The sequence below is a fragment of the Rhopalosiphum padi genome, chromosome 2 (assembly GCF_020882245.1).
Source record: "Rhopalosiphum padi isolate XX-2018 chromosome 2, ASM2088224v1, whole genome shotgun sequence".
NCBI classification, from domain to species: domain Eukaryota; kingdom Metazoa; phylum Arthropoda; class Insecta; order Hemiptera; family Aphididae; genus Rhopalosiphum; species Rhopalosiphum padi.
Window position 1 is genome coordinate 45,903,296 of NC_083598.1, and position 18,232 is coordinate 45,921,527.

The 18,232-nt window shown below is 27.2% G+C and overlaps 1 protein-coding gene across 2 annotated transcripts; it reads right to left on the bottom strand.

The window, feature by feature from the left end:
* Positions 1-1,130: 1,130 nt before the first annotated feature.
* Positions 1,131-16,166, bottom strand: LOC132921806 (proton-coupled folate transporter-like). 2 transcript variants are annotated; one of them, XM_060985012.1, is made up of 8 exons: positions 15,852-16,166; positions 11,970-12,539; positions 8,954-9,502; positions 7,987-8,088; positions 1,914-2,051; positions 1,734-1,817; positions 1,476-1,632; positions 1,131-1,404 (listed from the first exon to the last, which is right to left on the bottom strand). In XM_060985012.1, the coding sequence occupies exons 2-8, from the start codon at positions 12,190-12,192 to the stop codon at positions 1,347-1,349; spliced, it is 1,311 nt and encodes a 436-aa protein (XP_060840995.1). In that variant the 5' UTR covers positions 12,193-12,539; positions 15,852-16,166; the 3' UTR covers positions 1,131-1,346. The 2 variants fall into 2 exon arrangements, with proteins under 2 accessions (XP_060840995.1, XP_060840996.1); XM_060985013.1 differs by lacking the exon at positions 15,852-16,166 and adding an exon at positions 14,524-14,732.
* Positions 16,167-18,232: the final 2,066 nt, after the last annotated feature.

Here is an 18,232-nt window from a genome sequence, read left to right on the forward strand (position 1 = left end):
AGTAATGTATAACATTAAATAATAATATAAATTTTTATAAATCAGAAAATATTAAAAGAAAAAAAAATTAAATGCTTACAATAAGGTGCTCAGTTTAGTGATCACAGTGGTCGGTGACTTTTTACTGCTTTTATATATCGTGACTGATTTCACTAAATCACACCTAAAATACAATTTCGGCTAGTATCTGTGAAACAAATATTTCGTGCACACAAAAAGAAAATAAATGTTCGCGTTAAACTTATTTCGGTGTTTACATTTAGTTCAAATGTTTGATCAACGTAAAGTTCTGAAATTGTGATTGGTACATCAAAGTTTTTCATAAAACTATATTCTTCGCAAAAATTTAAAAAGAAAAATCATGTTTTTTAGTATACAAAAGTTGAAGATGAGTATAAAGATACCAATCTATATACAATTACATCTCTGAAGTAGGTACGTATAGTTAATACTTTTAAACATTATATCCTAATAAAATATATAGTAAATAAGAGGTTTAACTCTCAATTTAAGAATAGAAGCTACCTGATCGTTTAAGTGTATAGTGAATACACTACATCCTAAGTATTTAAAAGAATATTAAGCTCTTGGCTCTGATAAATTATTTTTGGTTATTGTTTAAGACTCGGTCTATATATCGGTGGGGGGAGATGGTTACGGTGTATAGCCTACAGGTATGACGTGTCAACCCCAAAATAATATTACATATTTTAACAATTTTTAAATTTATAATTTTTGTTCACCTACAGTTGATTTTCTTACATATAAGTTTGGTAAAATTAAATCGTATATTTCTACACACAAAATCGCCGTCGTGTATATAATATACAGTAGGTACCTAGCCAGCTTATTCAGTCGTTCAGTGTAAACACAGCGTAACGCGTAAATATGTAATTTATATGAATAGGATGATTCACCAAATATTGTCATTCCAATTCATTTCTTTAAAGTTTAAAATACACTTATTACTTATTCAAATGTTATTTAAAAATGAATCGTAGTTATAAAAAGTTTACAATTAGATGACGCGAATATACCGTTTTATCAATACAAATACCTGTTGTATACACGAAACAATTCAATTTATCTACATGTAACTGTGTTGATCACAAATAATTGGTAGCCGCATATTGAACGTTATTAGATTTATTCTCTTACTTCTCCGGGAAGATTTCAATTCATTTTTATTTTTACTGACAGAAAAACTATATTAAATAATACTTTATAAAACTAACTAACTAATTAAAATGTCATTAAAACAAACAATAATAATATTAAATTATACAATATAGAATGTCTTTTCGTAACTTACAATAGAAATTTAAAAACTATATCTAAAACCTTCATTAAGACTGCGTTATTTCTTTTGTTGTCCACGTGTGTTTGCATTTACAGTAAACAATCCTACAAAATTCAAAAAAATCTTAATTTTTTTTTTTTATAAACCATATAACATAATATATTATATTACTTACATAAATATTATTAACACAGGAAAAGTTAAAATGATATTTAATAAAAACACAGCACCGGGCAAATATTCAAATGTTAAATTATACATTGCACTGTACAATGAAACTACAACGAATGACATAATTGTGCTCATTAGTCCTTGAACGGAGTTTAATCGACCTAATATGCATAAATAATAGTAAATCAACATTAATATTCAATTAAAAAACGTAAATACAAGTAAAGGTATAAACAGTGTTACGATGTGTAGATGAACCTACCAAGTTTTTCGTTGTCTACGATTTTAGATGTCAATGAAGTAGAAACAGTGAGTGCGGTCCCATGGAAAAAGTCAATCAATGGAACTATAATAAGTAATAATTTGAAAATATTTATTAATTTATTATTACGATGCAAAATGTGTTGGTTAAATTCATTATGATTGATTTTTTTATACTTACTTATATATAGTTGCCAAGGTTCGGCAACGAAAACGTAACACACTGCGGCGAGAATGTCAAACATACATGCAATATAACCTATAATTGCATCGTTTATTTTCAGACGATAGCTCAACACAGTTACAGAAAACAAAGTACCTAGAATGTAAATTCAGATTAATGGTTGATTATTATGATTTATGATTAAATAGATAAACAAGATGATATTAATTACACAACACTTTAGATGAATAGGTGATGACCGACTCTAAACTTAGCTATATCGAATTTATTTCATCTTTAATAGGATAATTTACAAAAGTAACGTTTAGTACAATTTAACCTAACCAAGATGAATAAAATATATAAAAATGAATAACATATCTTCACGTTATGATACGATTCGAATAATAGTATTATTCCTATAGGGCCATATGCTATGGACTATATTTAAATTATTCATAATGTACCAAGCGTATTGACAGTTTTTAAATAAAATCAAGCGGCTGTTGAAGATTCCAAATTATATAGTGAGTACCTATCGTTAATTATTATATACCCATTTAGCCATAATATGATAAGTTAATTATATATAATAATTAATAAATGCATAAATCTCACCTAGGTTGAGTTAAAAGTTCATATAAATTTAACTTAAAAACATTGTTATACATTTTAATGACTCAAAAACTTCATATAATATTTATTTTTTATTATATTATTACGGTACCTATAATAATTTATAATTCGAGATTTTTATTTTCGTGATACTTTCTGTTTTATTTCTGACAAATTTGTTACTTAATTTATACAGATTAAATAATTTTTCATGACAAGCGAGGCAATATCTTAGAAAATACCTACTAGTAATTATATTTTTTTTGTTTATTAGTTTAAAAACAAATTTAATAATTATTTAATTCTTCGTATCATATTTTATTATATAATTATTTAATACTGAATAACGTACACAATTTTAACAAAATATGTGGCAAATGCTCGAAAAAAAAAATAATAATTCCTTGTATTTTTTCAATATTGCCTGTTCATGATAAATGTATATCCTTGTATACATATTTTCCTGACAACTTGGCAATTCGACGAAATATAGGATGTATATACAGCTGCTGTTTATAATTGGTTTTTTTTCCGAGGTCAATCACTACAGTTTTTAAAAATGAGTTGATTATTTTTAATTTCATTAAACACTTTATCTAGAATATAGATTCTATGTAAAATAATTTTATCAATAAATACGGGTCTTAACCGCATATCAATATATTTTGTTTACAAAACATTAACATCATTTTCAATATTAAAAATGTGTTTATGTACTGCGTTCAAAAACAAAACAAATGTATAATATTAAAATGCAATTTGTATTTGTTTTCATGAGAGATGGTACAATATAATATAATATCTTTGTGTTATATCGTGCAAGATATTATTAAAATTTGAGACACACGAATAGAGGCTGTTTAAAAATGAGTTTACTGATTGCTTTTCAAAATTATTCTTATTCTTAAGTCCTGAGTGCGTCCAAATGATGTATCATCTTGGTGTGTCCAAGAAAAATATAGTTTTTTGACGTACCTAGTGTCGAAAAATGTACGTTGTTTAAATGCATCCTAGTTAATTTTTGCATCCAGAAAATTCTAGTTACCACGATGGACAAAAATATGAGGTAATAGGTAGTACGAGTAGTACATTATAAATGGTTATTACTTATTAGATATTAGTTGCATTTCAAAGACAACTATGGTGCGTTAGCGTTTCACATCAAATGCGACTAGATTATAGCACGCCAGGGGATGGTTTTTTGTCGGGGCTACCCATAATAGCGTGTAAATATGGTGAACAATTTAAAATTATTATATTTATAGAACTATTATTTATTATTACAAATTTACGAATCATCAATTTGAGCAGAAACCGTCACTCGGTGCCAGTGGTGTATATAGGTGGGGGGGGGTAGGGGTTCAACCTCCCCCCTTGAAATGTATGGTTGGTATGGGCATTGATTTTGATTGTATAATCAAATATAATATAATTTCTATATACGCCACTGCTCGGTGCACTCTAATCGAGTCGCATTTTATATGAAAGTCACTATACGAAAAAAAAGTCTATTCAAATTGCGTCCTAGGTTTTGGTACATAATAATCGCATTTCTATCCAAGTAATGCTTACCATTTTTAAATGTGACTTTATCAAACATTCATTCCTATACTAAGGGTATAATATAAGGCACTGTTGAGCATTGTTTGTGATATTGAGAAAATTTTTGCGTTATCGAAAATACATTTTTATGTTGTTGATAATGTTATAAATTATGACATTATCAACAATATAAAAATGTATTATAATATGCACTTTAAAACTACAAATATGCATTAGGTATGCATTTAATAAGTAAAAAGTTGAAATAGCAAAATATACAAAATAATATTAGTGTTATTTTAATAAGAATAATCTAAATCGGAGGCAATTCTCATTTCAAAAAGCTTATTCCAATATAATTTATATATAAATCCGGTCGCTAGGTTAATAATTATAACTTATAATGATATTATGGGGGTGGAGGCTGGTGAAATGGTTCGAAAATTTTATTTTTCATAAATCACCTATGACATAATTTTGTGGTAATTATGCGTATATTAGTGGAGTGATTTTAAAATTTTAAATATTACATATTAAATTATTATACCAGTTATATGTATTATTTTGAAGATTATTTTTCGGAAGTCTATTACCTATACTTGCTTACACCGAATATAGACATAGTTCCGATGTACCTGTACTACAGTACACGAAGAAGAAAATATAACAAAAAAAAAATTATAAACTTTTAGTTAAAGGTAAGATTTTGAATAATTTTGTTATTTTAATTTTATTAAAGAAAAAAAAAATATATTTTTTTTACTTTTCTATTTAACATTATATTGAATTCTTAGGTATATGATTAAAACTATTAAAACTTATTTTTTATAATAAATTATATTACACAATAAAATTGTATATTAAAAATGTTTTGGTCTAAATACATATATATTATATACTATGCCCAGTGTAAGAATATGCCACAGCCCAACGAAATCGGTTCTTCTTTGCATTCCCAGGTATATCGCATGCCTGGCATAATGGAACCGGTATCAATGGAGATGCGTAGAAATGATATATTCTTTTATTGGAAATTGTATATAATATTTTCGTTACATAATGACTGTTATTAATCATAATATAGACTTATAACATATTAAATATATTCATTTTATATTGTTTATCGTTTTAAGACATATCTATGTGTAATAGGCTACATACGAATTGCGTCCTAAAATACAAAAATATATATCGCGATATCCGAGTTGCGTCCGCGATTTTCTCGCGATATGTACGAGTTGCGTCCTGGTTAATAATTGATTAATTGATTAATAATATACAAATTTTCTTACCACTTTTACAGACTGAGGACTGTCATTTGTATAAATGGTGTGGTTAAAAATTGTAATTATATATTATAAATTATTCTAAAATATATTAATCAAATTAAAATTTATAAAATACAAAAAAATACTGCTCACTTTTAAATTTGCAACTGCACATAGTGTGTGGCGTGTGCTACTGCACACAATTTTAGGATCTGGTTGGTGTATAAAATGTTGAGTAATAGAGTATACCATTTTCATTATTGGCCTACATTGCTGACGATAATGTCATATACATAAAAAAACAAATTGTTGTAAAATGTGTTGTGATTTTATGTATAGGAGCGGTGGGATGCCCTCTATTGGATATTTTAAGTTCATAGTTTTGTGAGGAAGCTGTAACCAGTGTAACCTACTCAGAATTTTAACCCTAGTTGCGCCTATGCCGGGGACGCAACTCGGATATGTCGTGACAAAACCGCGGACGCAACTCGGATGTGCCGTGACAAAACCGCGGACGCAATTCGGACAAAATATTATTTAGGGACGCAATTCGAATGCGCCGGTGTAATAATATATAATTGTTGATAATTACAAAATAACAACGTCAAATGTGTAAAACAAATTTATCAATTCAAATTTTTGCCAATGACGGACTGTGAATTTATTTAAGCTATGGTATATTTGCCTATTTTTTTATTATAAGAGAAAACATTAAACATAGGATGCACTCGGGATATATTTGTTTGAAAAGGTACTCTAGAACGCCAGCAAACTATGACCTTTTTTTATTATTTTTTTTTTTTTTTACGAAACCCAGCTATTATTGATAATCTCAGACGCACCGTCTAGTTAAGTCATATTTTTTTTTAAATTTGAGTATAAAATGTTTTTATCCGAGTACTAAAACAGAAAAATATTTGCATAATTAAATGATCCAACAGAATAAAAGTAGACAAACAACTTTCAGGGTTTTGACCATGTTTTATAATATTTTAAGCAGTATTTTTCTTTTTTTGTAAATCGATAAATTATAAAGAAGATAAGAACTCTATATTACCTAGACTATTGACATAACAAAGACAATTATAATGTGTATTATCATATATAAATAGTCATATTGGTACATCCTAAGTGTTGTAAATATACTAAAACAATAAATGTTAATTTATTACAAAGACAAATAATCTAGAATACCTATAATTAAATATAAGCAAAAACCTGGATTAGCTAAATTAGCTATACCTACTGTTATCTACTAATCTGATTATATGACAACTCAACAGTTCATTATATATAAGCAATATGGATTATTGGTAATGTATTATTGTATTTAATAAGCACATGGTATACTCTGGTGTATTGTAGTTAAATATACAAGACGTCACATTAAATAGTTTTAAATAAATTGTATAAATATAAACACTGTGAAGTATAATTAATTCATTTACTCTATCATAAGCTCTAAAAAAAGACCAAATAATCAATTTTATGATAATTATTACAGAGTATATAGTGATGTCTGGCACAAAATAAAATTATATAAAAATAACATGAATTATAAATTTAAAATCAGACAGATCCATGCACTATTTTTAAGGTGTCAGGGGAAATTTAATAATGTAAAATTATCAAACTAATTTATAAAAAAAAATTACATTTTTTCTATGTTATCGAAAAAATTAAATTAATTTTTTTAATGCATTGTGTACACGAGTGTGAGATACTACCACGATGACGTCTTAATTCTATAACTGCTATAGTTTAGTCCATCATATAATATATGTATAATACATACATTTTTAGATTCAGAATGGAACGATGAATGAATTTATTTTACGATTATGTGTGTTTTAGGGCCAATCTTTCTACCACCCAGCAACTCCTTCGTTCTGTTGATTTAATATCCACCAGCATGAAATCTAAGCATTTATGCGGAGCTGTTATACTATTTGATGTAACTCAGGCTATTGATAGAGTGTGTCACGACAATCTCCTCAACAAACTTGAAAAATATCTCCCTGCTCCACATAACCTAATCATTAAGTCCCATCTTGAAAATCTATATTTTCTCAGTCTACTTTTCCGTTCCAAATCAAGTACCAGAAATACATTTTTAATTTAAAAAACTATTATTAGACACTGTGAGGTTATGATATCCAAAAATGGTCCGAACTTTTCAGTCCATATGCTTCCATCAAATCGTCTCTGCTTCACGGTACACCAAAAACTCCAATGTTCATAACGATCTAAAAATCCCATCACTATCTCAATCGACTAAATCCCACTTTCTCTCAAAGCTCAAATCCCCTAATAAATCGACTCTCTTCCTAAGTAATAATTCCTGACAATCCCCAAAGAAGATTAAAACGGTCTTGGCCTAGAGACCTGCTTATTTTATCTGTCGGGTGGTACTATACTGAATACCTTTCTACCTGTAATGTCCTGCTATTAAATCGAATATAAAGATTCCTTATTGAACAAACAAATGTATAGATTGTAATTATGCATTTTGAGAAAATAAAAATATATATAATATATTATAGAATTGTTTCAAACATGATAATATAAAAACATATTATTAATATTATAGATATATAATATGTATCTTACTAGTACGTATCTAATATATTTTAATTATTTTACTAGGTAAATTAATTATTACTTACCAACAAAAATCATTAACATTTTGTAAGCAGCAAAGTAACTGTATTGTACTTCATACCAGTGAAATTTATATCTCATAAATAAATATGTGACAGCATATTCTCCTGAAACGTTAAAAAATGCAATTTAAACTGAATTATGATAATTATATTAATTTGAAGTATTCAAATAAATAACTGGATGGAAACAAATAAATATTTTTAATACTAAACATTTTTAGGAAACTAAAGAACAAGCCTAAAAAAATCTGATCCAAGTATGTGAGAGGGTTTTAATTCAAATTTAAATTATGTACGCATCAAGTAGACGTTTACTATTTCCTGAATTACTATTATCTAGTGATTTTAGTCTTCTTCCAATTTAGCCATTCGTATTTGTTTTAAAATGATGATGATAATACGAATTAAAAAATAACCAAAGTTTAACATATAGTGTATTTCAAATATTCAATATCGCCTCAATAGTCACCCGTCATACATCTATACAGTATTATTTTTTTATTTACCCATCTCGACACTAACTGACAGCTGTTTACTAATCATTACAAATACGAACGCTTATAACTCACAAAACATGTCTATTAGAACGAAAATAAAATTGAACTTGACTATCTCATCTATACAATAAAATAAACGTATAGTTTACCAGAAATTTACTGTTATTGAGCTATAATATAAAAATTCGTAATCTGATGAAGACTTTTGAATCACTCTGTAAGTACTGACTACTATATATATATTTTTTTTTTAATCACAGATAATCAATATTATAGTTTATTATTATTTATAATTTATAAACATTGATTAGCTTTGCTCATCTTATATTTCACTATAAATTAATACTAAAACTGTTATCCTTAAAAATAGTTTGAATAATAAGCAAAAATTTAACTTGGATGTTAATCAAATAGTTTTTATGATATAATATTATTCATACTTATCAATATATTATTAAAATATGATGACTTACCTCCAATTCTTCCCACTAAAACAGCTTGACACAATAGTAATGCTACTAACGTAATTGAATAATGTTTACTGCTTCCTTTAAATACGCTCAAATAATTTTGTATAAAATATTTTGGTTTCAGCCAAACAATGTTTTTATCGTAAGGCAAAGAAGTGTCATTAATAAATATTATACCAACCGTAAAAGCGATTAAATTTAACAAGATAGGTACCAAAAAGGCTCCATAAAATCCTAATCCAACATTTAAAAACCCTGCTAGTCCTGTTCCAATTAAAGTACTAATAGTGTAAATTGCATTTATTATTCCGTATTTCAATGTTCTAGATTCATTTGTACAACTATCTGATATATACGATATCACACCTACCCAGTACATATTTCTAGCGCCAAATAATCCCGGTGTAATGGCTTCAAAAAGTGCAGCGATTTTTGGAGACCAATTCCAATAATAAACATTTAATATACATAAGCTATCAGTTAATACTTGACCAACAAGTGGTAGTAAAATTAATGGTCTACGTCGTCTGCCATGGCTGTCACTCCATGGACCTGAAATTAATTTTATTTATATATTAACTTCCAATTATATAGCGATTACAATACTTATGTAAACTAGACAAATATTTACAAATGTGTTAAATATTTTAATATACAAATAATTAATATAAATAGATACGAATAGACAAGCAAATAATACACAAGCATATACATGATTTATAGAAATTGTATACTTTACCTTTTATAGTGTTTGTAATTATCAAGAATTAGGACCTCATTATAATTAATGTAAAATAAATAAAATCAATGATAACGTTTTATTTAAACTTAAATATTGTGTACCAAAAATATCGGAACATAACCTTTTTAACCTTTTGACCTATTCCAAACACATTTTAGTTCATTACCTACAAAACGTTATATTATTCATTTTCAAAGTGAAACACGATATGTGGTACTAAAATTTTAACAGTTTGAAAACTTAAGCCTAATTATACTTTTTATATTAATCACTCAGTTGATGTGTATTAGAATCCAGTAGGAATTTCGAAAAAAATGTCTATATTTAATATTTTAGAAAAACATTTACATTTTGTTTAAATTATTAAACTATAGTTACTAGTCAATAGTCAGGAAATATAAATATTTTTCTGACAAGTCACATATTGTTTATAACACCTTAAAGAAACATTTTATTTTGCGGGTATTTTTTAAATCAATAATTATAAAGTATTAATTTTAAAATAAATTTACTAATTAAAGTCATGGCTTTCAATTTTTATTTAAGTAGCCAATATTATAATGGAATATATATTAAAGTGGTCTATTTCAGTGGTTCCCAATTAGCATTGAGCCACGGACCCCTAGCTAAAACTTAAATTGGACGGGGGACCCTTTATATTTGTGATTACTTACTTTTCAATTTTATTTAATTATATCATTAATTTTCGACCTTTTTTTTCGCGATAATCGAGTTTATCTATTTATCTATTTATTTATAATACCTGGAATTTCAAACCACTACGTTTTTAATAATTCCACTAAAATAAAATAAAAATATCACTTCAGTACTACAATATAACCACGAACCCCCTAATATCAACATGCGGACCCCTTCGGGTCCGCGGACCACCTATTGGGAACCACTGATCTATTTTATTCATTTATTTATTTATATCTGTATATATAATATTATAATGTGCATATCATATTTTGTAAACATACGAACATTTATACCTTACATAATATATTATTATACATTATCATTTCCTACTGGTATTCCTATTATTTTATATTTTGGTTAATCTACAGTATATTGAATTTTGGTATATTATAGCATTTTTGTAATAAAAGTGGCTAAAATACTTATCATGTAAAAGGTTATAGGTACTTTGCTCTAACGGAAATCTATTAAAAACAATTAGTACAAAAATTGTAACCTATTTACATTTTTAAACTAAAAACACTAATATCTGCCGAATAATGCGTAGAAATACAAATGTATTCTACTAAACAATATTATACTTTACTCGTATTCTAATACGTAACTAATTATTTTTAATCAACTAAAAATAATAATCAATAACGTATTTTAGTATTTGGGGAAATCAGTAATTTAAATAAATATCATCTATTCCGGTTTAACATTTTTAGTACACAATTTGACCTATGATTATTTTTTTGGGGCAAACGTACTTATTGTAGACCATGTAATAACTTTCTATTTCTGAATAGGGCCATCAATGAGACAAAATATAATTTCATAAAATAAGTGTTCCGTGAATAATAATTAAAGATATCACTATTGAACCACACGTGTAATATGTAAGTTATTTTAATATTTACACATTGTCGTAATTTTTAGAGTTTACGAAAAAACAAAACCGAAGGGCGACGATAAGGGCCAAAAAAAGGGGAAGTATTTGAAACAAAATCGAATAACGATGATCCTGCGCGCGCTTTTTGAATTCAAAGTTTAAACGGTAAATTTTCTTGTGACACTATACGGCTATAATTATAGGTGACATGATTGCAGACGATAATACGAAAAAAAAACCGTCGGGTCGTCGTCTACGTAGATAAGACGGATACACGTGGTAATAATCGACCACAGCAGCCACGACGAATCCAACGCATATTACGACAATCATAACATTCATAACGCAAATCATCGCAAATGTATTCGATATAATTAATATCCTTGGCCAGAGCGCGAAATCGTTGGATTTTTTTGATCTCGTGAATACGTATAATAATATGTGGTGTACAATAAATGACGCATACTAACATCGTATGTCGATCGTGATTTTATAATGTTATTATCGGGTAACGGTTGTCGTTATAAATATTACCTACCTATCTACCTACACCGTTTGCATGTCTATCGTTTTGTTTACGTATTTTATTATTATCATTATTATTATTAATTATTGCACACACGTAGGCGGTGGCCTAATACGTATAATAGTATATTATTATTATTATTATTATATAGTATAATGTCACGACACCGACTTACCCGCGAGTATGATCAACACAATGGGAATGGTGTACTGTATTAACGCTTTCCACGAGTAGATGGCGGACACGATGTGCTGGGCGTTCGCCTCGCCGTCGGTGCACTCGCCGAACGGCACGGTCGAGTTGCACGCCTTCCGCAGCAACAGGTTGTTCTGGAAGAACGCGGACATGGACAACGACGCAGAGTACAGGAGCGTCACGATCTCCACGTAACACCCCATGATGGCGACGACTGGTCAACGCGCGTCTGGTTCGTCCTGTGCGGCGGCGGTCGCCGAGAGAGTAGTAAATACACACCTACCCGCCCGGGTTACGCATGCGAGTGTTCGGCGGCGGCGTCTTTTCGTCCACTCGAACGAAACGATCACTTATTATATTATTATTATTGCCTATAATTCATTACGTCTATACGATATTGTTGCGAACACGTCGGCCGTCGGTTTTTATTGCTCATTCGTCGTCGTTCCGCGCAAACAACGGTCGTTGACTGTCATCGTTGTCGTCGTCGTCGTCGTAGTAGTAGTAGTAGTAGTCACGGGCCAAAGTTTTCCTCTCCCACCCACACGATCTGTGTATTACAATAACATATTGTGATGAGTATGTAATATTATATATATATAGACACCTTGTCTGTACAGGGTGATCCGCCAAACGCGCTCACTACGATTTCGTCTTTAACAGTGAATATACTTATTTTCAGACCTCTTTCATATGCAGCAGTCGCTCTTTATACTTACCGCGATAAGTCATCGAATAGACGACTTTTATATCGAACACCTATTGATGTTTTCAAATTTAAACGAGTCATTTTTGAGTCATACGACTGCATGTTTACAATGTTTTTGAAAAAATTTTTAGAAAACGTTGTTAAACAAAAAAAAATCAAAAACGAAAATAATGTTATAACGAAAAAACTAACAAGGGCGGATACAGTAGTCCTAAACGTGGAGGAAAGCAATTTGTTAGTTATCAACTAAAAAAAGGTCATCATCTATTTAAAAAAAAAACTTTGTTGGGATATATGATATTTTTTTTTTAACGGTGGGGGGGAATTTCCCCCATTGCTCCCCCCTTTGTATCCGCCATTGTAACAAAATCAAAATCAAAAACAAAAAAATATTATACCACGAAAAAAAATTATATTTATTAATATTTAGTATTTTTGTTTCAATGCGTAAAATAAATTTTTAATGATAAGACGTATTTTATACTTAAGTACAACTGTATGTTAAACTTCTGAGTTCAGGATTATTTTTATTGTTTACTCTAAAAATAGTGTCTCTTTACCCATGCACTTTTAAAATTTAAAAGCATTTTAATTTGAACTTTTGAATTTGAACCATTTTATTTTTTATATCTACCTATCTTGCACGGTACTATAATAACTTATAAGAATATAAAAAAAAAACGAAAACGAAATTATCAAAAACGTTATTAAAAACAATATGAAAAAATAACGTTTTTGAAAACGTTAATCAAAAACTATATTTTTTAAACCAATAAACAATAACGAAAACAGAAAAATTAAAATACGTTTTTCATTCCTGATAATAAGGATAATATAGGTTTGAAATACAAAGGATTACGATTATTTTAAAATAATGATAATTAATTTCAATCTATCACAGTTTTTGTAATTTGCGAAAATTGTCTGAACCTTTAATGAGTGGCTACTAGATGAAATATATATATATATTTAGTTTTTTAGAATCATTAATAATCTTTGTATACTATAAGTTAACTAAGAAACAAAAATTTTGAAATTTTGATTTACATTCATCGACATTTTCAATATAATCACATATGTCTCGCAGTTTATAATTAAAAAGGATAATGATTCTCATTTGAAAAAATGAAGTTAATGTTTTACTACAAGACACTTTTTAAATTGTATATAAAAAACTGTATAGCTTATATTTCAAAAATAATAATTTTAATAAATCTATTATTAAAGAAAAAATAGAAGTAAGCAATTATTATGCATGGTGAAACACCCTGTATATTATAATATATTTCTCAGAATTGCGATATCAATAAATTGTCGTTATAACAATAAAATTGCGATATTTGAACAACACATTAGGATAATACAACGGTAATGGTAACAATATTATTAATGCACTTTATTCCCTTGCTTCCACCGGTAAGTCATTCACCGGATCATTTGTTTAATATTTACATCCCACTGATGTTTTTTGTGTACTACAGATTTTTTGATTGATTGATTAATACGAATATCGACATTTTTGAAGATTTTAGACATTTTAAAATGATTGTTTTTTTTTTATTATTGTTGTTGTTTCTTCTTCTTAGATATATTTCTTAAACATTATATAAGTATTATAATTCTCTCAAATTTTTAATTATGTATATATTGCTAGTTGATTTTATGTGTTAAAGATAAAACGACAACGACGATTAATAATTACATCATTGATACTTGATATTATTTTGTAATGTTGTTATTACAAAGATAGCAGTTTTTAAATTTTGGAGTATTTATAGAGAACGACTCTGATTACGTTTAGCGATTAGTAAATAATTTAAAATACCGTGTAAGATTCATGTAGAGATTCGTGGATCTCACAACATCATCATTATCATCATCGATGCCGTCGTCGTCGTCTCATAGAAGTAAAACCGGATATCCGCTCGCAGTTGGGCGCCACACGTATATTAACAAAATATATATTGCGAAAACTTTACGTTTTAATGTTTTATAGTGGGTATCTACTAACGTAACATTATATTTAATACGTCGTTCCTCGATAATATATCAACCTAATATATTATTATTGTGCATTTGTGCTGAGTGCAAGAAAGAGAAAGATATACTTGACCTCTGTATCTCGACCCGCAGTGCTACCAATAATCACAAGTGAAGGGGTTTTTTTCTATGAATACGATTTTCCTACTTTTTAGGTCTTTTTTTCTACCTAGCGCATATACAATATATATTTGCATCTAATCTTCGGATAATGGAGACCACACGTGTTGCAACTATACTGAAAAAACGCGGTAGTCGCACACACCATTCTATAGTTATGATAATGATATATTATGATATTGTCTCGTTTCGTGGTATATAAAATCGAATAGTCCCAATACCAAAAATAAATAACACCAGTTGATTTACCTTATATTCAACTCCATTAAATGCAAACTACACATATTTTTAACACAAAGCAATTTGAGTGGTTTTAATAAAATATAAATGTAAATGTATAATATACAACTATTATTATGTAACTATTTTATTTTATTTAACCAATTCTATATAAACAAAAAAATATTCATTTTTCGTGATCCAACAGATCACTATGTGAGCTTTTCTTTAAAATACAAAATTTAAAAAATTGGCTTTTAAGCGTGCAATGTTTTCAGATAAAGCTAAGATTATCTATGTAGCTATATACGAAATTTCATAATCATAAGTATACTTGGCTGTGGATCGCTTACACAGTTACATACACAAAAACATTGCCATTTAATAAATATAGATAATACCATTTTGAGTATTACTATAATTCCATACTGTGATGAATTTAATGAAATTCAAATTGCATTTTAAACTCAATTTATCATTCATAATTAGTAATAAGTACTAATAAATAAATTAGAGCATTATATAACTGTTAAGAAAAAAAAATTAATAACATATAGCCATATAGGTATTTGAAGAAAAAATCATGGATTTGACTTAATATCTATAATATAAAATATTATAAATATTTTTTATTATACATAACAACATAACTATTAAATTGCATTTTTGTTACTTTATGGATACTATTAAGTGATGCTTTTCAAACAATAAACATAATATAATACGAGATATTAATTAAATAAGTTGTAAATAATATAAAAAAATAATTATTACCAGACTTAATTCCTTTCACGAAGTAACAAAAAAGATTAACATGAGTTTAGTGCTATTCACCACGTGATTTTGAAATATTTAGCAATAATTAATAATAGTTTTAATTATAGTGTCCAGTGCGGGTAGCCGTGATCCGTATACTATCTAGGTTTCGTTAAAAAAAATCAAACACTGTTGCGATTTGAAGAAAAATCAACGGAGATAAACGTTTCGCGTCTTTGTGTACAAAAATAAAATATTATCACTTATAATTTCATATACTATTCGCGTATCGTTATGCATCAGACGGTTTTGTCCCACGATCAATAGATACCTAATACAGAAGTGTATAACATGTTTAATATATTTTATCGTTCAGTAACTGAGTTTTTACCACCACCATCATTCTACCAAACAATTTAATGATCAAACTGGAATAATCAGAAATAAATCTGGAAATCGCCTATTAGGTAACAATGTCTACGTACATAACATATTGAAGTGTGGAACAATTCAATAATTATGAATTCATATTATATTATACGTACCTATATAAATACTATGTAAGAGTAAGTTTGTATTCATAAAAAAATAATTATGAGAGGTCTATATGGGATGCAACCTGTAATGTTTACTAACTTATGGCGTAATATTGTGAAAGTTATGATGATCGATGCCTAAACTCAAAACTGTGTTAGTGTGGCAGTTAATATTTATAATGTGTTTGGTTGTATAGGAACAGAATAAAACTGGTTTTTTTTTAATAGAGAAGGATTTAAAAAATACATGCTTTTTATAAACTTACCGAGATTTTAAGTAACATAATACGTATTATGATGTCATTTATAATGATAATAAAACAATAATATTATCCCATTTTCTTCAATAAAATCTTCGTGAATTTACAATTGTATTTCTATGATTATTATTGACCAATGTTTACTTGAATATATTCAACGATACTTGCTTATTTAATTTTAAATATTTATTGTAAAAAGCATATATTAAAAATTTTAAACATATATCAAATAATAAGGCGAGTGATGTATTTGTGACTACAGTTAATCTGTACTTCGAGTTTTTATCTGTTTCAAATTGTTTCCTCTGAAAATACAATAGAACTTCTTTCGTGATCAAAATATAAATATATACCTACATAAATAAAAAATAAAACAATCAGTCACTTACACAGGGGGAGGTCTTTTTTCAAACACCACGAAATATTTGGGGTTTTTATGGTTATTTACTTATTTAATTTTAATGTTAATTTTGTTATATCAATGGTTATATTTAAAAAAAAGTATTGTAAGTAATAATTTTCATACATTTAAATATACAAAAAAAACTTTGCATTGTTCACTTTAAATTGCAATTTCATTAAAACTTTGTTTGAATTTTTGATTATTGTAACGTATATTTATTATTTTTAATGTTTATATTATGTTATATCATTTAAAAAACTATGGTCTGTTATTTCTAAGTACAAATCATATAATATATAAATTTCCCATTCTTTCAATTTGGCCACCGCTGCTAAGAATTATTATAAAAATACAACATAATATGAAAATATAAGAAAATACTGGGAGTATATAATTATTATTATTTAAAATATAAAAAAAAAAAAAACAGAAGAATATTTCAATGTCCATCATCAAACAAAAATAAATAAAAATAAAAATAATCTATTTGTAAAAACTTTCAATGACTAAGATATAACCATTAATAATTAAAGTGAAATATTCACAAATATTTTATATTTCAAATTTAGTTTTTAAAACACTTTTAAATATGTAATCATAATTACGAGTTTTATTCTAACTAAACTTATAGATACTTAAATAAAAAATATTTTGAATATTAACATACCTTATTAAAGTTTTAGTTAGCTCAACTTAAATTCTTTTAACATGATATTATATTGTGTTGTGTAAATGTATAAGCTTTTTAATTTATTTTCAATTTTTTAACAAAACTTAAAATTTTAACATAATATTAAATATCGGCTGGTATTTACAAATTATACATTAGTTAATACACATTTTGTAACATTAATTGTTTGTTTTTTTATTTTTTCATAATTAGGTATTCTCTGTAGAATTAAATACATAATATAATACTATACATAATAAGACATAATATATTTTCGTTTACACCAATAAATTACAACACTATTTTTAACTAATAATACGCAATTATTTAGGTACTACATATAAAATAGTATACTAAACAATAATTATTCTATAGTCTAGAAACTGGTAAATTAAAATTAAATAGTTAAGAAATAAAAACCAAATTAATCCTATTTATTAAAGCTGATGTTGGCAGTTATATTCAGTATATTCAATTATATTATTTCCTATCTGTACGTTATAAAAGTATTCAAAATTAAAAAGCTAAAA